Raw genomic sequence first — 20,314 nt, forward strand, 5'->3', positions numbered from 1 at the left:
TCAGCCCATTTAAGCTGTGCAAGAACTTGAAATGACAAGCTGTAAGAGATAACTGTTTCATCCGTTGTATTTCTACTAGTTGTACGGTCTCTCTGAAATGTTTCTGATGATGCTCTAGCACAAGAGCCTGAACCTGAAAACATATCTCAAGAAACTGGCATGACATTTGGCGTCTTTGTAAGTTCAAATACTTACAAAGACGCCAAATGTCATGCCGGTTTCATTTGGAAGACCCTTTTTATTTATTACCATCCATTTCACTTCTTGCTTAAAATGGTCTAGCTTTGTGGCCCGCAGGTGTATCTAATGCACCTTAACATTTATTAGGTGTTGTAAAAATGTTGTTGTGCCTCTAGAAAGGTGTCCTGGTGAGTTTTACAATTTCCACCGTAGCACATGAAGTTGGTCCTATGTCGGCTTTAACCGCAGGTAAAAGGCATCGTCTTCCAATACAAGCAACCTCCTCCATAAACACACATAAGCTGCCACAATATGAAATCTATTGCTCACATAGACAGACTGTTTTTTTAAGAGTTTGAACTGCAGGCAAACATGGCTGATTAACAAAAAAACTGATCTGAAAATGAGTTGAAAAGCACATTTACTGAAGTAAGGAACATTTTGATGGTGTGCTCCTTTATGATTTATTCTTCTTTGTTCCACAGTTAAGGAGTCCACCCAGCAGGACACAGAGTTCCTCCTGGCACTGACCCAACTAAGATTACTGAACGATCAATACAGGATATCACATGGAGCGTGAAGTGGCCAAGATGCTGTCTACAACACAGAAAAACTAAGATCTGTATTCAGACATTTTGTCCTCTGATTCTTTGGACCTGTCACCAGTGGCAGTTTTTCAACACTATCATGTTACTCTTCTTCTGTGTCTGTTGCCAGGATGCATTCACTCCGTTTGCCATGGAGGGTCACTTAGATTTGGATTACAGCAACACTGAAAGTCATTATTTTGAGTCATAAAAGTTATTGTTATCTAACTGCTGCACTGTTTATTAAACTTGCATTTGACCTGTTTATTGTTACCTGTAGCACCCCCAAATGTATTTCTAATTAAATTACCAATTTAAATGAGCATAGTGTTATAGTCTTCCTGAACTCATCGTGTTATTATTTTCACCTCTTAAGTTCTTCTTCCAGCTCCTTGACTCTGGCGTCCACCTTGTTCTTGGACTGCCTCACAGCCTCCAGCTCCTCCCTCAGCACCTCCTGCTCCCCTGAAAGCTCGTCCACTTTGGCTATAAGGTCATTTTTCACAATGTTGAGAGCATTTCTGTCAAGCAAAGAGCACAAAGTAAGAAAGACATCAAAACCCTTCCAGGAAACTACAAGTTGGGCTTTCACGCACGCACGCATGCACACACTAAACTAAGAACATGTTGTATGGGTGAGAAAACAAGGAAGATGGCAGGCAGACCTTCTGATTCCAGAAGAGGTGCAGATCATGAACCAATCAGAGGAATGTCACACTCATTTAAACACACTTTTAGAGCACAAATAAATATTTTATTTTTTATAAAATGAGGATGAAGATTAAGACCAACACAGCTGCACACTTTAATCTTCTCTGTGTCTCTTACTTGGTCTCTAGGAGCTGTTTGTTCTCTGTCAGCAGGTTCTCCACCTCCTTGCCCATCCCTGAAACAGTCACATTCACACCTCTGTTACTCACCACACACAATGCACATCGTCCATTAATCAATAAACCCTTTTTTCGATAAGCAAAGTGCATTTCCCAGAACTTCTGTGCCAACGCTGCTTTTCAGATCAGCCAAAGGAATTGCCTTTTGTGGAGGATTTGCATAATTTGAAAAAGCTTAAAATTGAATTTAAATGAAAATGACTGATTATTGATTTAGGGGCTCATGTAAACGAGGAAGCTAAATAGGGTTGAAAAGGAAGGTTTGTTGTTAAATAATCTGAAGAAAACACTGACTGACTTAAGTTAAGATCATCAGCTGGGAGGAGTCTTGGAGCATCTTTAACTGCTACAGCATCACCAGGCAACATTATAACTTTTAGTGTGCTGCCAGCTGGTGAGAACATATTGGCACAGTACACCCATCACAATTCTTGATCAAAATAGGCCTATAACATGTCATTTCATCCAAACTTTATCCATGAGTGAACACATATTCGGAATTCAGGGTTGATCCCTTAACCACAACAATGATAACGTCATGCTCAACCTATTCATCTTGTTATCAAATCTTTGTTATTGCCAGACATTGAAAAGGACGTGCAAGCAGCAAGCACTGTGCAACATAAGCTAAAAACACAAACTTTAAGCAGAAATTTAAACACAGAGAAAAATCTGGACATGAGAACATGTCAAAAACAAAGAAACACAAGAAAAACAAAAAGCCAAGAGGTTATTATATACCAGGTGTCAGTTACACAAGACTGGTGACAGTTTGTCTACAGAGAAAATGATCCTTGGTGGACACTGGATTAGAAAATTCTGCAGTCAGATCACATACTGCAAAGTGAAAATTGAAAAAATTAAGAAAAAAATTAACATCTTTCTGGTTTCTGTGTCTTCTTACAGCTGCTAAGACCGGCAATTTTAACTGCAACGCTCTATTTCCATCTATTCCCTAAAATCAATCTCTTAATGTAAATAGTCATATCTTGGACTCTGAAGGTGGTGAGAAGGACAGCTGGAAGATTTATTTTTTGATGAAACACCATCTTACTGGGAGGAAAAAACACTTTATGGAAGCCAACTGAGTTTGTCTCCTGTTGAACTGGTGTTCAACACACAGCCTGTTTACCTCTCAAGACTTGCACTTTCACTATTTTGTTCTTGATTCAGAGTTCTGCACAGCCTCTCTACCATTACATTATTCTCCTGTAGTGTTTTCATCCCAAACAAAGGTGTCCTATATTTTAATGTTCTATAAATAGGGAATTCTTTATTGAAAAAATATATAAAAACTTAGCTATGTGAGATGCAAAAGGTGGCACAAAAATGTAAATATAAAGCCACACATAAAATGGACACAAAGCAGGAACCAGAAGGATGTAAAAGCTGGAGGCCAGGGAATGACATAACAAGCAAATGTGACCATGAGCGTAGGCAAGGTGTGCCTTACCGAAGAAATCGTCACGAACTGGAGGCAAAAGAAGAAGACGGGAGAAGGAGAAAGAGGAAAGGCCACAGATCAGAGAAGAAAGAGAAGGGCAGGAAGGGAAGAGAGGAGAAAAAGGATGCTGATAAGCATTTTTGAATTTGGACGAGCAGGAGGGATAACACCTAAGCTAAAAACAAAAGCTGCCATCTGGCCCTGAAACACTGAAACAGCGTCAAGGAGAGAGAATGATTTTTTAAATTTAATTAATTTCCTTAAAGAATAAAAATACTGCATGTGCATGGATATTGGGCATCTACTGTATCATAAAAATGTCCAGATATCAAAGCAATCAATGAATATTTATATATTACTAATTAAAACTATAGTAATGCACCCTTTTCTGATTTGTATACACAGAGATTAACATCTACTCTTAGCTGTGGAGTTTGGAGAGCAGAGAGGAGTCGAGAGAGTAAGATACCAACCAATGCATGCTCAGATACACACCTGAGAACTCGCCTATGGGTGTCACCAGCAGAAGCACATAAAAGGGGAAAAAAGGAAACGGATGAGAGGTTAACAGATGGACAAGATGATGGGTCCCCTTCTGTTTCTTCTATAGAAAAATCAGAGACAACAAATCTAAACCCAAAATAACTCAGTTGAGGTAACAGAAATTAAGGTCCACCAGAAGTGTATTGGCCAAAACAAGATTGACAATTAACATCTAAGATAAATAATAATAAGTAAAGAAATCTGACTCTTAACTCTAACTGACTCTAACTTTTAAAGGTCTATTTACACTCACAACCTTTGAACTGAGCTGAACCAAACATGCCCTTGCCTCATAAGACAAGAGGGAAAAAACATATACAAAGTAGAAAGACAAAGAAATAATAAAAGTAACACTGCATGAATGGGCAGCTGGGGTTGGGGGTGCAGCCAGTGAAGGATTGTATGGTTTTTCAGGAAGTGACGCAGGGATGAGCTGCTGGCATGGAGTGTATTCCAGCCTCAGCCATGCAAGGTAAAAAAAAGTCAGAGTCGGCGCAGTGGCACATTCACACAGCCTCACATGGAGCTCCTGCCCTGCAGTATCGCAAAGCAAAAACAAATGCTGGCTTTGTGCAACGCGCACATGCGTCCGCCCTTACTTCCCTTTGGATCTACACTTAATCTGATATTACCTTTTATTAGTAATATCACACATTGGCAGTTTAAGTAGTAGTCTCAAGCTTCACTTTCACCGGCTCAAGGTGAGCAATGATCACCTCAGGAGGCAGCTGCACTTTTCAGGCATTTTCCTTTGAAGTGAAATGCTGACCACTGACCAAAAGAGAACGATATCTCTGACCAGCAAAGTGATTTCGGGTCATTTGCTTCACCTTTACTGCCAAGCTTTAGGGCTTTAAAATAAGCAATTTAACCTACGAACCTACGACTGCAGGAAAGGTTATGGCAGCCAAAGTCCTGTTCATACCTAGCAGCTCGGCGCCTGCATCGACATCTCCAATGATGTCCGACTTGGCGTCTTTGATCTCATGGTAGAGAGAGTCGGTGTTGATGCCGAAGGCCTCGTTCACTATGCCCTGGGAGGGGCTGAAACACACAATGGATTTCATTAGACAATTGAAGTGAAAGAAACAATAAAATCTTACTTCTGATCACTTGTACTACCTTAAAGTCCTAACCCTACTTTCACCAGGTAAAGAACACCAAAATCATAAATATTTAAACACAGCTAGGAGATAAACCCACCAATGAACAGGTGCAACCAGTAGCTATTAGTATACAAATTAAGGTCAATGAGCATTTGGTCATTTCAAAATGTAACTTGAAATGTTCATGGACGTAAAAACTACATATCTGAGCCTGCAAATATGGACACAACAAACCCCTAACATAATTTCAATAGAGAACTAGCTGACGCTAACCTGCACTGCTGTTTTGAAACAAGTTGAATAGTACAAAGGTTTGAAATATGTGCAATGTTTAAAGGATTTTTGAAAGGCTTGATTTGAACAAATTTGAATAGTACTGTGATTTGAACTGTGATACACCTGCAGGCACGCTCAGCTGGGAGAACTTGTCCTGCAGCAGAGCTGGAATAATGTTATTGAAGGCAGAGTTGTTGAAGTACAAATGCAATAACAAGCTGGAAGCTACTGTATATTGTTACACTGTCAAACCTGCTAAAAGGTAAATCATTCAAGGTTTGAAAGAATTTATAGCTGAAAGATTTGAAAATTTAAATTAATGTAAGAAAGTCTTTGAAGATATGACTTAAAAAACTTTTCCAAGGAGTATGAAGACGTGGAAAAGGTTGAATTGGTCTAATAAGTATGAATGAGGTGTAAAAGTTGAATACTGCCTATTATGTATTAGAACTTTTGAGAATTGTAAGGTTCAAGAAGGCTCAAGAAGTTGGGTGTCACATCCTGCAGTGAAAGGTCCTGTGTGTTTGTGTTTTTATTTTTAAACATTAGGTCCATCCCTGCTTTGGTATTCACATCTTGACACCATAGGGGGATTTTATCTTGGAAAATCAGCCTCATCCTGAATTCACTGTTAAGATGCTTTAACTGTCTGGGGCTTTAATTTGCTAGAAATTGGGACTATAATAGGGCTTTTATTTTGTAATTTGTGTGTGTGTGCACATGTGTTTGTGTGCGCTTGTGTCTCTGTGTGTCTGTTTGTGTCTCTCTGTGTGTGTTAGTAGTAGTACCAGGTAGTAGTAGTAGTAATGAGTGCAATAGTAGTGGTTGTAGTAGCAGAAGCAGTACTCTGGATGCAGTACAGTGAATTTCATTCAAAAAATAGCTTAAGGTCTGTCCACCAATCAGAACACAGGACCAAGTGTGTGTGTGTGTGTGTGTGTGTGTGTGTGTGTGTGTGTGAGAAAGAGAGTGAGAGAATGTGTGTGCGTGTGTATCTGACTTTGATCTTTCTCTGCTTATTAACATCACCTGGGTAACCATCTATCCTATACAGATAGATGGGAAAATCTCTAAATCTTTGCCTCAAACAAACCTCCCTAGAGACTAAACTATAGGTCACATTGGCGAAACGACTTGACCGGCAGCAGCAGAAGGCATTTCTGAACAATTTGATATATTTTTGTGTGGATAAAGTTGAAAAAAAGGTCCACTTCGGCGAGTTGAAAAACTGGTACGTTCTGCTCTGGTCAAGAAATTTTGACGAGAATTTATATTGGCTCCTAGTGGAGGAGTTTGTGTCACTCTTGTCCTTTGGAAGGGCACAGAGACAAATCTATAAGTCCGAGGGATTTATATGAGGAACCACAACAAAAATACCTACATTTCTAGTATAAAATGATGCCTGAAGAGTTAAAATTGTGGTCAGGGCAGCGAGTTAAACAGACATTTTTAAGATAAGATTTTCAGCTGCCTGCCCTCTAGCGATAATGTCACCTACTCTAACTCCAAACATTCCGTCCCATAGGCACTCATTATAAACTCAGAAAAGAGGCTGAAATGACATGAAACTTGAATTGAGATTGTGGAAAAACTGTAAAAGGTGTGGAAAAGTTGAATTAACTGGAAAGAGTCCAAAAGTTTGTGAACATTTTAAAGGTGGAATGGCGTTTCTACGGGAATGTATGAATTAGTGGGAAGAGGTTGAAAATCAGTGAGTTTGAATGATTTTCTCATTGAGTTTCACTATAACAAAGTTTCAAATAAAGTTTGCTTGAAGAGTTTTAATAGGATTTGAAAGTTGAATAATACGAAGTAAGAAGGAAAGATATGGAATCTTTTCCATTTTGAATGGAATTTCTAGCTGAAAGTATGAATGAGCAGTGAACAGTTGAAAATGGGGATATTTTGATCATTCTGTCCATTCACTTAAATTGGGACAAAATGCCTGGAAAACCTTGAATACCTTGAAAAGTATGAAGGTTATCAAAATTCTGAATAATAGCAATCGATTCCTAATTGAGATGAATATTTTAAGCTTTGAATGACCTTTCCACGTTGAAAACTGTGGAACTAGTTAGGTTGCAAAAAAAACGAAGTTATTTTCGCACCATAGTAAAATGAAGGGGAAACCAATTTCTGCCTTCTTGGGTTGGACTTCCTGGAAGGCAGCAACTGCCTTAAAAGTAACGTGACGAGTGTGTGTGTGTGTGTGTGTGTGTTGAGTGATTAGTACGGAGTTAAATGTATTTGCAGCAAAATGTTACAGGTTTTTCACTGCACATTGTAAACTTGAGGTGTGCATGTAGTGCAGCCACAGTGTATTTGTACCTGTTTCCTCCTCCGTACACACGGGGATCCACACACATGTCCAGCTCAGGGGTAGAATCGATGATCTCCTGAAACTCGGACCACTCATCGCTGCTTCCCATACCTGGACAAACATGATGGAGACACAAGAGTTAACATTTCAGCTGCAACTTCAGAAGACCATAAACATTTTGATGATATTCTTTGTTGCACTTTGCATCACTCCAAAATCTGGGAGGGAACAAACGTTGAGGTTCGTTATCTCAGATGCTACAGGTTTAAACTGGGTGACATCCTCTTACCGATGCTGACGTTCCTGGTTTCCTGGGAAACCTGCACCTCCATATTTCGGCTGAGCCGCTTCGCACTTTTCCTGCAGTTCCCGGCCCGCATCGCATCAAACTCAGAGTGCGGGAGAAAGCCCTCGTTAATGGGGGTGACAGTGGCGGAGGGGACGGAGGAGGTGGGGGTGTTGGACTTGCTTCCTGTGCTGCTGGGTGTGGCCGCCACTGAGTCAGACTCTGATCCATCCTCCTTAATGTATGGTATGAGACGACATGGGAGCAAGAGACAAACAGGACTATATGAGCATTATATAGGGAATGCATGCTCAGATACTCTTTACCTGCACAATTAGTTTTTGGGTATTTTTGGAAAGGATTTGATCATAGATCTCCATTTGCATTCCTAATGTTAAGGTTGTGAAGTCAAATTGGTGTAATGTCAAAAAATGTTTAACGTTCAATGACTTCTTGATGTATGAAACCCATAAATAGAGATAACTTAGATGATTTTTGTGTAAATATTTTCTTTTTTGAATTGTTTAGGGGGGGTTAAAAGATCAAGTAGATAACATATATATTTAATTTGATGACTTTTAGCTGATTTGAGTCCAGAATTTATTCTCAGCCAAAGACTTGTCAGTTTCGAATGTTACAGGTTGTTCAGCATAAAGTCGCTGTCACAGTCATATTAAAGCAACATTATGTTTTTTGCAATTTTGCAAAGGCGTGTAATTCACCTCTGTTGTAAATAAGTACAGCTGTACTTGTGCATTTGTTATGATTACATTACTTATATGTCAAAAACTAGCAAGTCGACAACTTTGCTAACTTAGCTTCTTCTTATAGCTAGCTTGCTGAAGAGTCTTGTTTGATGTGGTGTCGTTAAAGCATTACGCCGTTCTCGTGATAGATTTCCTGCCCTGGGATTCCAGTGCTACATAGTGCAATACCAGGTGCTCTGAGCTGGAGTCACTGTACCATCAAAGTGATTTTGAAGCTTGTTATTTTAAGATCTAATTACTACATAATGTTGCTTTAAATACAACTAATCAAAACTTAAAGTAAGTGTATCCAACAACTAAAATGTGCTCTTTAACTAGTACATATGCTTTCAGGATGTGTCCATAGCTATATAACAGGAGGAGCCACAACAAGAAAGCAACACTGTCCTCTTTTTTCTACAGATAAAGCACTATATGCCATCAAATTGTATGAGTGGCATAGTTTTACAAAAAACAAGGGACATTTGAAAACGCAAGCTTAAACTAAAGCATGAGGACGCATGGTAGAAGCCCCATGATCACACAGTAACATAATCACAGTTATAAAGAAAGCTCCATGGAAAAATAAACATGGACCCCTGCTTGCTTGAGTCAACATATCTACCTAACAAATCTCACTTTAAAAGGTAGATTTCCAAGTGATGTGAATAAAATAGTTTCCTCAAAAGTGACACAAGCAGGCGTGGGTGGGGAGGTGGTCCGTGTGGGTGTGGCTAGCAGGAAGGGGCAGCAGTAAGGCTGGCCCCTCCCCACTGCCACTCAGGTTGCGGTTGTGGTCGTGGAGGAAGACAAGGCCGTTTTCTGTCCCACCTGATAGGCAGAGCAGAAGGTAGACTGGCCGAGCTCGCTGACCTGCCAGATGTCTTTCCCGGGCATCATCCTAGCCCCCCCGAGACCCCCACGTACCATGCCTTCACCGCTGGGATACAGGCTCAATGACGGCGGGCGCTCTGCTTTGCTGCAGGCAGAAGAGACACAGAGAGATGTGGAGACGAACGTGAGACTAAGGATTACTCATTTATTATATTTTCACACTTTTCTTCTCCAGGGCTGCAGCCTATCCTGGCATGCATTAGATACAAGGTGCAACATTTTCCAAAATATTGAAACACAGTTTAACATTTTGAGAAACAAGTTTAATCTCTCTTTTGCTGAGAGTTAGATGAAAAGATTTAATATCTGTACAGTAAATATGAAGCTACAACCAGCAGCCAGTTAGCTTATCATAGCATAATGTCTAAAACCCTCTGTGACCCAACAAATTGTCATTTTTATACTTAGATTTATGGACAGATTTTAAAAATATATACATACAGATGTAATGTGTTAATTGGTGAGCTTTAAAGTGCTGGTAGCTAAATTTGGTTACCTTCAGACAGAGCCAGGCAAGCTGTCTCCCACTGTTTCCAGTCTTCATGCTAAGTTAAGCTAACTGGCTGCTGGCTGTAGCTTCATGTTTACTGAGCAGACGTGCTATAAATCTTCCCGTCTAACACTCAGCTAGAATTTCGGCAAGTCTAGTTAAACTTTCAGTTTTTGGAGAAAACCTGAGCACCCTGAAGAAACAGACACATACATGAGGATATCCACATATAAAAAGCAATTGCTGCATCCTGCTTTATTACAAATATGGAATATGGAAATAGAGCAAGACAGGGATAAGAGATTCTAGGGGAAAGGCAAAACGGCTGATTTACAGGCCCGGCAGCGGGAAGCGACACGGGCTCTGAGGGCATGCAGCCCAGTCCACCAGGCCAAACACATTTGCCTCAAGAGCTTTTACTAGGGATACAGATGCAAGTCCTTCAAACAGACACATTATATAGAATACCACAACTGTAGGATCGAATTTAAGTTCAAAGATATTCCTACAAATACACCGTACAGGAATTAGTTTCTTATATGGCTGATTAAATACCTTTTTTATGTTGTATGATAAATCCACATCTACTTACATCTGCTACTCTACAAAACAATAGTGATGCACAGCTATACTTGCTCCTGTTAAAATAACATCTGAGTGAGTACAAGAACTGCAGAAGATTTCTTCTTTGCTTAATATTAATACATAGCCTATCTATATAACTGCTTCCTCTTTGCATTATTTTATTGTTTTACTTTTGAAAGAGAGATTGAGAAGGCAAGCAGAGCAGGCAGACAGACACGCTGACTGGCAATGCATGAGGGAGACAAAGGAGAAGGTAGATGGAGGAAACTGGAATATATGGATTGCATTGCTTCACATGACCCCTGAACCATTCCTTATTTCATTATTTGTTATTAGAATGCAACATCGCTGATGCACTTACGATAATAAATTGTTGTCACAAGCATCAATAACTAAAAGCAAACGCATACAGGAATACGTCTGTATAAAGGGAGTTGAGGCACGACAAAAATATGGGGAGGGGCATCAGCAATTCTTAAGTCACATGTCAAGTCAAAGCAGGCTGGTTCAGACAGTCGAGCTGAGGGGAGAGGTGTGAGGGCAGTTGTGGGACCATGTTGGATTTACCTTTTCCTCCATGTGTGGCGTTGACTGTGCAAACAGCAGCACAGAGAGCAAGCCAGCAAGACAGACAGACAGACAGACACTGATTAGAGAAAGACAGGAGACAGGAACATGCCATGACACATGAAAACACACACACACACACACATACACAATTCTGCACAAGATTATTCTTATTCTTATTAGAAGTAAAAAGCCTAATCAATGTTTATAATGCCACCATCGTGACAAGAAAAACACTAACCATCTCAAGCAAACTCGGGCCTAATTCAGTGCTCAATTTTTAACAGTAGATGAAGATTTGTAGGATTAGGATGCCTTTGAATAGACACTGTAGCTGAATTTTGATCTTTAAGATACTGCGTGTATAGTGAACATGTTAACTAATCTGCGGTTCAGCTACAGAAGCTGCACTAGATGCCCCACTCCGCGTCTTGCTTCATGCTCATATAAATTTAGTGTTCATGGGTTGGAACACTGCAAGCTGGGCAATAAACTCCAAACTTTCTATTATTTTCAAATTACTTCCCAAAAGGCTAATAATAGCCGTCAGGTTTCTTTGTACATTTCCTCTCTTCTCTGTCAGTGGGAAGTACCAGCTGTTCATAATGGCTCCTGACAAACGCCAGCATCAACACAATGAGCATGTTGACACATGAAAAGCCCAATACATTCAGTACAAAACATGAAACATCAGCAACAAGACGATGCGTGAATGTTACAACTCAAATCCACAAAGATATGTGCGCGTGACCTTTACACAGACACACACCAATGCATGCTTAAAACCACTCACGTTCGTCCACAGCCGGGGCCATCTGATTGGCTGTTGCTCCCTGCCTGCTGCATTTTGGATCGCTCTATGTGCTCGACGTACGTCTGAATCATCTGTGATCCACGAGATGTGAGAAAAGAGGAAGAGATACTTTATGAGAGATACCCCTGCATTGTCAGACAATAAGATTGTGAGATTATAGATCTCAAAGAACCATAATAGGGCTTTTGCATATTGCTGTTTATTATAAACCTATGTATTTACTGCTGTAAATGTTACACAAAATGACATGTTTTTTCAGAAATAGTTAATGGACTAAAGAAGCGAAACATGCCAAACATAGGTGTGCTCCTTTACTAAATTCGTACTACTTCCTAGTCTTTTTTTGCACTATAACTCTTATATATTACACTGATATTGCACATATTTTTCATTGTGTGTAGGCCTTTATGTGTATTGTATATATGTATATACATAACTGTATATTTTCCTTGTAAATTTCTTTATTGCTACTTTTATATACTTTGTTCCATTTTCTTGTCTTTTTTCTTGTTTGTAGTGCGGAAGGAGCTACGAGTGCATTTCATTGTGCAATTCTATGTTGCATAATGACAATAAAGCTGGAACTTGAACCTTAAACATTGAATATTTTGCCTTACTAAGATAATGGCTGGAGTACTTGAGGATGCCAATATCAACAGTATTCAAATTACCATTAGATAAGAGGCGTGAATGTTTGGTGGATTTTGGAGATACAGCAATGGAAATGTTATTAGGGATTTTAGAAATGAAAGGTCTAGGGACTCCGGTAGAAAGGTTGTTGGGTTGAATGTTTGCTCGTACCTCAGTGTGGCGCTGATGCAGAGCGTTGTACTCTTTCTTCATGTCTGACTCTCGTTCCTCCAACCGAGTGACTGGGAGACAGAGAGAGAACAGTTTGACAGCAGAAAAACCCAGGAGTGACACTGATAGGTAGAGCCAGCATATTCAATATGAGGGCTTGGACAATAAAATATAATTGCATGATAATTGCATGCAGTATGATAACCCATGAAATTGTTTTTTTTAAACCAATGTGTAACCTGCTTGCCCTGCTCCAGTGTAAACAAAACCAAACGGACAGTACGCATACCAGTATTAATAAGGTACTGACAAGTGAACAAAAGCAACACAGGGTTTCAGTTATTAATGTAGAAATAAAATGTCCTCTAACCGTGTGTGTACTTCCCTCTCCATCTTCCTGTTATAATTACAATGGAAATGTATTCTTGAGCTTTAGTGTTACTTTTTCTTAAATTTGTGAATCTGAAGAAAATTCATGGGACACGGGACTGTGGTACTAGTCTCAACACTCATCACTCATGTTTTGGACTTCATTTGTCTTTTATTACTCAGAGTCACAACTGGATGTCAATTGAAACATGTGCGTGCTTATCTAAAACAGTTTTTAATGGGTTTTGTGTGTTTAGTTTCTTCTAAATATGGTGCTGGAATTAACTTGGGCCTCACTATGACGGTCCTGATATCAGCTCTGCCTGGGACTGTCATCGAGAGACGCCAGACGTGCTGCCCGTACAGTATATCAAGTTTGTAGTAAGGATGTCTGTCCACTCACTCTGGTCAGAATAGTTCTTTGTCTTGAGCTCCAATTGTTTCCCCTGCAGCTCCAGAAAATCCACCTGCACCTGCAGGTCCTTCTTCTCAGCTTCCAATGCATCCTCAAATTCAATGAATTTCTGATGGAAGACACATGAGCAAAGATAGGTCTTTACAGGGCTGGAAATACATTCACAAACAGTTATAAATTGTGCGTGTGCAGGTTTCAACACAACAAGGTGGCTGTGCTCATATCAAAAACAGTGTTTAGGTGACAAACGTGTGATTTTTTTAAGCCATAATTTCTTACAGAAAGGCTCAATAAAATACCTCTGTTGGCTCCACAGTGTACTCACACACTCAGTGAGTGAGGAAAAAATAGGAAAACACAGAGCTGCCTACTTCCCTTTCACATTGCCTGTTTTTTTAAATATAAAGCTGTTCACAATGACGCCCTTTTTCAGTGCAGCAAGTCCACAAAGTCTTAATACTGTAATCCTCTGACTGCGGGGAGACCATGGACCCTGCAATATGCAGCAGATATGCACCACACAAAAAGGCAGTTGCTACAATATGATGACCTACAGTATGATACGACCAATTTTGATGTCTAACACTGAGGAGAACAACAATCTCCACTAATTTGTCATACGCAGAGTGGATTTTAGCAGGAAAATTAACCCATGACTGTAGCTGAAATATTGCAGAGATGTTACTCTCCTTGTTAGCTCATTTCAATCAGATAAAGGATCTGACTTTTCATGCAATTATAGTTTCCATTTCTCACAACATTTATTATTAATATCTGAATGCATGGTCTGTTTTCTTGTCCTAAAAATGTAATGCTTCACACATTAAGCTTTACAAACAGAAAAGCTTCTCTATACAGATTTCTCAAAAGGATTTGTGATCTATTTTTTCAGAAATTTCAGAAATGTAATGGCTTTAAACTAGTGACCACCATTATGCGTTACAGTAGTGCTGCCTTCAGAGCAGCAGACTACAGCTTCTTGTAATAATATCCTTGGTCTTATCCCCTTGGGCTGGGAATATGTCCTACAGTGACGCCCTTCAAATGCACTCCTCTATCCACTTCTTTTACCTGTATCCGTTATCCGAATATTTGCTATTAAAATGCAGCGTTAAGGAGGCACAGCATAAAGTATGCATTAGTTTGGTGGCTAGACAATCAAAAAACAGAGTGGTGCATTTTCTAAAGGACATATGGAAACACAGGTAGAAGGACACAGTGTGTATTTATGGGCTGTAATATTGTGTTATTCTGTCCAGTACAAATACTTCATTAGTGTGCTTCCCTGACAAACCATGGCTAAGTGCGTTTGACTGCACTGTGGTCATATGTCCAACTGACAACACAGAGAGTGAATGACAACAGCATGAAAATAATGATGTGAAGTATAATATGAAATCTGTAATTGTTAGCAAATTTGAGACCATGTTGAATCTGTAGGCCATTAAGAGAGAAGGGAAAAAGAGCCTGGTCAGATAGGGCACCAGACTCTGAGAAGTGTGAAACCAGCACGTCAATGATACAAAGTGATGTATCATTAAGAAGACAGAAAAACAACAAAGATGCTACAAAATGGCTGGATTTGTTAACCCCGCTGTAATCGTGGAAATCTCGGTGATGGCTACATGAGCAGACAGGGTATTGTGGCTTTGTTTACCATTAGCTTGAGCCCAATCACCTTGTAATCTGAGCCGCTTTTTACTCGTTGCTCCCTGCGTCTTGCGAGAGGCTGTATTATTGTTTTCTTCAGGCTCTGAGTTTCTCTCTCACGCTGCCTTTTCTTGTTGTTCTCCTCTGTCTCTGGCCTGAGCGTTTACTCACACACACTGCAGCTTTCTAAACCTCAGGCCATTTCTTTCTCTCTGCTTTTGTTGTTCTGTCTCTGCTTCTCATAAGCACAAATCGGGTTACAGTGCCAGGCCCCCCTCAGTGTGCTCTGTGCACTATTGATTTCCTATGATTCCCCACCCCTCGCACGTCGACCCATCCCCCATTACACCCCTCATAGTCAGATGAAACTGTCTCTCTGTTTATTTCTTCCATTCAGAGTTGTAAATCAACTTCTCTTGCTGCCTGCAAACATACAGAAACAGTAAATCAAGTTAATCAAGAAACATCAATCACACTTGACCATAAAAGATTAATGTATTATAAAGTCTAGAAGTCTAAAATTGCTACTTATAAAAGTGCTGAAAATATAAATAAAGCTCAGCATTTAATAGGTGTGGACTAATATGAAACCCAGCTGGAAAGGTCCAGACAAAGGAAAGTGAAATATTACAAATATATATACTATGCTTCCCTGGATACAGAAAATAAAGATTAAATACCTAATTGATATCACAGAGTTGGTCAGTATTATCAAAGGGGAATATAGCTCAAATTGTGGATAAGTGACATGATTTTCTCTTGTCTGGTGAGTTGGCCTACTGTAACTGTATTATTACACCACGCTGGCATGTAACAAACAGACCTTGCTCTGTTTTTATATCTAAGCATTTGCTGCCAATAATTTTTCCTTAAATGAGAGACAGAAGAGTGCAGGGTATATCCAAAGGGCTCATTATGACATTTCCCTATTTTTCTTCACCAGCAAGTCATCATACAAATACTTTTAGTTTCAGTTTTGCTATCAGTGTTAACAAAAAATCACCTGCAGGACCTGTCCTGGTATTAATACTTACACTGCAATCACATTTTTATAATACCTTCCTGTCAAAAGAAGATTATATATGCCAACTATGAAATTTTAATATGGACCAGCAAGTCCTCTCTGAATTAACAGCATAAAGTGAAAACAAACTAGATCACCAACATAGGGTGGAAACACAGCGGGGAGAACAGATGATGAAACTAAAAGCTGAACTAAGCTGATACTAGCAGGACTGCCAGTGATATGCAGAGGCCTCTTTGGATGGGAGGAGGATTAAAGTTGCTTTATGATGCCTCCCGGATCCCACGGCTGCTCTGACACAAGACAGAGAAAGACAGCGGTAGAGAAAAGAAAAACGAAAGATGTGCTGGAGGCGGAGTTTGGCCTTGGTAATGTGATAGCCCCATATTGACGTCCACTTTTGTTGTTTGTGTCCCGGTCCTTCCAGCGTTTTCAAGTATAAACGCCCACTGAGAGTCATGCTTACACCCTTCGTCTGTCAAAGCTTTGCTGACTGTCCCTTCATCACCATATAATGTATCATGTCCTTACTTTGTGTTTGCAAATTGTGTGCTTATGTATTTGCATATGAGACATCAGCTCAGGTCATGTCAGCTCAGGTATAATAAAAGAGCGCTAAAATATAACTACTAATGTTATTATATTTATTGTAAAAACAGAAATTTGTATTGTACATTTGTTGATAGTTGTAGCATAAGCATTTACAGTGGTGGAAGCCCAGTTAGTGGTTGTAGTTGAGGTAATAAAGGTGCTGGTAGTATTATAGCAGAAGTGGTTGTGACAGTTACACCTGTAACAGTAAAAATAGGTCCAGTAAGTAGTATTAGCAGACATAGTAGTAGTAGTAGTAGTAGTAGTAGTAGTAGTAGTGTCTTGCTGTGGCAGTTTGGACTGCACACTACCTATTATAAGTAGAACTATACAAATGACTAATATTGCTTTGCATGTCCTTGTGTCAGGTAGCCCACATACTACGTTTATTACTCTGCAATTTCAAAAACAATTTCCAAAGAAATATTCCTTTGTCTGTTTTATAAGACTGTATAATGACCTCAACATCTTTGCTTGTATGATACTGCTTCAATATCCGCTGGAAAGCACATTTTGATCAAAAACTCTATTGTTCCTTGAATGGTGAGGTATTTTATAGTATTTTTTCATTTACTACACTTTACTACAAACCTTTCACTGACGTCTGCCTACACTGTTCTGACACCTGAGGATGCCTGGTGAGTAAAAACTAACTTATTTAGATATTAATTAGTCTAAATGTAATGTCTAAAGCAGGTGTGCTATAACAACTGTATGACAGGCTTTTAAGTTGTATTATAGGGTTTCAGGTTTTGTTTTTAACAGCTTGACGGGGGACAGCGAGTGAAATTTGTCAGCAGTGTCTGCTGTGCATTGAAACTAAAAATAATCATGTCACAGGCCTAAACATGAGTCACATGTCTGAAGCTGACAGTGAAGACAGTGAAGACAGGGCACCGTGACTATGAAGGAGGCAGCATGATGATGGGATGGTGCGGGCACAGAGGCCCAGACAGAGCCGGGGGGGTCACTCACCTCCTCCGCCTGCTTACGCAGAGCTTTCTCCCTTTCGTACTGAGTGATGAGCTGCTCGTTGTCCTCTTTCAGCAGCTCCAGCTCCACTTCGTGCTCCTGGTTCTCGGTCAGTACCGCGTCCAGATTTTCCAGGACGTTCACCACCAGTGGCATCAGCTCCTTCACCACCTCCTCGTCATAGCTACGGATCAGGCGCTCGAACTCGCGGTAGATGCTGTTGGCCAAGCCCGACACCCGCTCTGACATCACGGAGCCGGAGCCGTAGTCGTCCTGGTAGACCACCTCGTCTATCTGCAGCTCCATCATCTTGGCAGCTGGAGCCGGCTTCTGTTTTTCCAGATGAGGAGACTGCGCTCAACAGTGTTTCGGGCCTGTAAGTCGAGACTCCCACAAGGTTTGGATCCGCTCAGCGCAGAATAAGGGGGGTAGTCACAGTCCTTAAATACAGAAAACTCATGCCATTTTGCAGCAGCACAGATCCGCTGAACGACGGCTGTCTGTTGTTGTGTATAACCTTGAGCTCTGTACTGAAAATATTGGCTCTAATATTTGGATATCAAGAGGGCCCCCTCCTCTTCCACCAGCGGCTCGTTGTTTCGCCTCCAGAAGCGGCCCAGCTATTGCTCTCCTCCCGCGGCAATCGTCTGATCCGGGGAGCGGTGGGTGTGCAGTGGGCCGGCCTGTGGATCGGCCCTCGTTGAGTCCATGCCGGGGAGCGAAATGGCTTCGTCGATGATATTGCACCTGCCTCTTAGCAGCCGCAGCCATGGACCCCAGCCATTACTGGCAGGGGAAATAAATAAATTAATAAATAGGTAAATAAATAATCTAACGCTCCTGATCCCGCCGACGCCCGATCCGCCTCTATAATATCGTTTCCTCCATGTTTTGTTCCTCCTTCCAGCGGGCTGCCGGTGCTGCTGGCCAGGCTCGGGCGTTGATGGTGATGTCTCCCTATGGGAGAGGCTCTCCCTGCTGTTCAGATGGAGGAGCCAGCTGACCGACTCTGGCTGACGTCACACCGTCTGCATCAAGCAAGCGGACTCATTACGTCAAGCCAGAGAGACTATACCGGAAGCCAGCTTCACGATTTCAAAATAAAGATGATTTAAATTGTTACTTTATGCAGCTTTCCAATGATGGCACAAAGGCACATTACTCACTCACTCCACCGATATTGCGCATTAAAGGCCAGTTCACTTGTCACGATATAGCCTACTGCTCACCCTGTGTCAGCTGCTCTGGTGGGAGCTTTCTAAAGTCTGAGAAAGTAACCCTAGTGCTTTCATCCCGTTTATCTGTTTGAGTTTGGAGACAACACATTTATGACAAAATCTGTGTGACAAACTGAGGGTGTAGAGTTTGAAACAGATGGGCATTTCCCAGACAGGGAGGGTCAAACAAAAAAATGCTATTGGTTGCATTATGGGAAATGTAGGATTCAGAGTTTCTGAAGCTTGACCCATACTAGGGACTAAAAAGATATTTCAGCCTTCGCTACTTCAGCTTTGACAGTTTTTTCCCATTCTTTCTTCTTTAAATTTGTCTCTTTTGTGTGTTCCAATGTCAATTAAGTGCAGTGCTTACTTGCTGGAGTGCCCCTTTAAATAAACAGTTCAGTCATTTCAATGTTTAAAATACTAGTTTTATGATGTAAGCTCTCTATCCTTAAACACTACTTTATTCTTAGTGAGCTCTTTTATGAAATCTCTTAATCTTGTAGACATTAGAAAATAATCACATTCCTTTTTTTAACAAGTTTTCATTCTTAAGATCTAACTTAATTGATTTGTTCAGTGCTCAAATATTCTGGTTCAGATGACAAATTTTAGGTCTGGGATGTCACAGTTTGTTAATCTTCTTCCCCATGCCGTTTCAAATTGGGATAGTTTGAACTTCTCTATACTGTCTGAAAAATATGGAAATATGCTGAAACCACACAAATCTGATCAGGACATTATATTTTTCTCATTTACATGTTCTGTTATATTTTCTGCAAATGTTGTTTCCCTAAATAGTGATCTAAATATCAAATTCCCATAAACAATAGGCCTACTGAGGACATGTGTTACAGCCCTGTCTTTTGTACTTTGTTTTATGAAATAACCAACATGCTTGCCAGTGGTTTTATTTAGGAAAATGAAACCGGAAGTGCAGGACCTGCTGCGAGGAACCTGACTAATAATAATGACAATGCACTCTCCAAAAATTAAATAAAATAGTTCACAATCCAGACAAACAATAACAATTGTACATTACTATGGTTTATAAAACTTTGTTAATTTATTAATTTAAAGCTAAAAGTTAAAATGTTGTGGTCCATTTTAATAGATAGACTATTTCCCACCTGACAGAATAAAAGTACATGAAACTTTTTTTCAGCAGCTCCTGAGAGCGCGGCTAAAATTGCCTGAACTGGCCACGAACAAGTATCTTCTACATTTTAAATGTGTGTTGCTCAGGGGGTCTTTAATCTGCAATTTAGATTTGTTTTACTCTGCCCATTGACGCCTGAAGGGGTCAATTTATGAGAATATGAACGTGATGGCTGCAAAAAGGCATCAAGTGCTTTAGAATAATGATTTAACCAACTGAAATTTATGTGTAGGCCTACATTTCCAAATCATTGTCTTCAAATCCTAGAACCAGCAGTCTGTTCCTGACTTGCTATTTGCTTCCAAATATGATTTTTAAGTGCCAATTTTACTGAGTGGCGCAATGAGTGCTGCTCAATTAAAATAAATAATAGCTTGGATCAATA

General features: G+C 40.2%; 1 protein-coding gene and 1 long non-coding RNA gene across 19 annotated transcripts in view; one reads left to right on the forward strand and one right to left on the reverse strand.

Moving 5' to 3' along the window:
- Positions 1-18,540, reverse strand: part of mapk8ip3 (mitogen-activated protein kinase 8 interacting protein 3) — a 33,171-nt gene extending 14,631 nt beyond the window's left edge. For 5 of the 18 annotated variants that reach the window (XM_038697222.1, XM_038697177.1, XM_038697205.1 and 2 more), the window contains exons 1-13: positions 17,554-18,540; positions 13,302-13,422; positions 12,530-12,600; positions 11,708-11,799; positions 10,915-10,938; positions 9,210-9,357; positions 7,636-7,867; positions 7,355-7,457; positions 4,570-4,688; positions 3,597-3,608; positions 3,111-3,128; positions 1,596-1,653; positions 1,136-1,288 (exon numbers count right to left, since the gene is read on the reverse strand). In XM_038697222.1, coding sequence (XP_038553150.1) covers positions 1,136-1,288; positions 1,596-1,653; positions 3,111-3,128; positions 3,597-3,608; positions 4,570-4,688; positions 7,355-7,457; positions 7,636-7,867; positions 9,210-9,357; positions 10,915-10,938; positions 11,708-11,799; positions 12,530-12,600; positions 13,302-13,422; positions 17,554-17,859 — 1,457 coding nt within the window. In that variant the 5' untranslated portion in view covers positions 17,860-18,540. The remainder of the gene's footprint in view (positions 1-1,135; positions 1,289-1,595; positions 1,654-3,110; positions 3,129-3,596; positions 3,609-4,569; positions 4,689-7,354; positions 7,458-7,635; positions 7,868-9,209; positions 9,358-10,914; positions 10,939-11,707; positions 11,800-12,529; positions 12,601-13,301; positions 13,423-17,553) is intronic. The other 13 variants (XM_038697273.1, XM_038697278.1, XM_038697266.1 and 10 more) reach the window with 8 other exon arrangements.
- Positions 18,229-19,615, forward strand: LOC119886533. The gene is made up of 2 exons (XR_005441503.1): positions 18,229-18,368; positions 18,458-19,615. It is a non-coding gene; the product is annotated as an uncharacterized LOC119886533 (long non-coding RNA).
- Positions 19,616-20,314: the final 699 nt, after the last annotated feature.

The sequence above is a fragment of the Micropterus salmoides genome, unplaced genomic scaffold, assembly GCF_014851395.1.
Source record: "Micropterus salmoides isolate LMB-PRFRI ecotype aquatic unplaced genomic scaffold, ASM1485139v1 Ms_hic_scaffold_10, whole genome shotgun sequence".
NCBI classification, from domain to species: domain Eukaryota; kingdom Metazoa; phylum Chordata; class Actinopteri; order Centrarchiformes; family Centrarchidae; genus Micropterus; species Micropterus salmoides.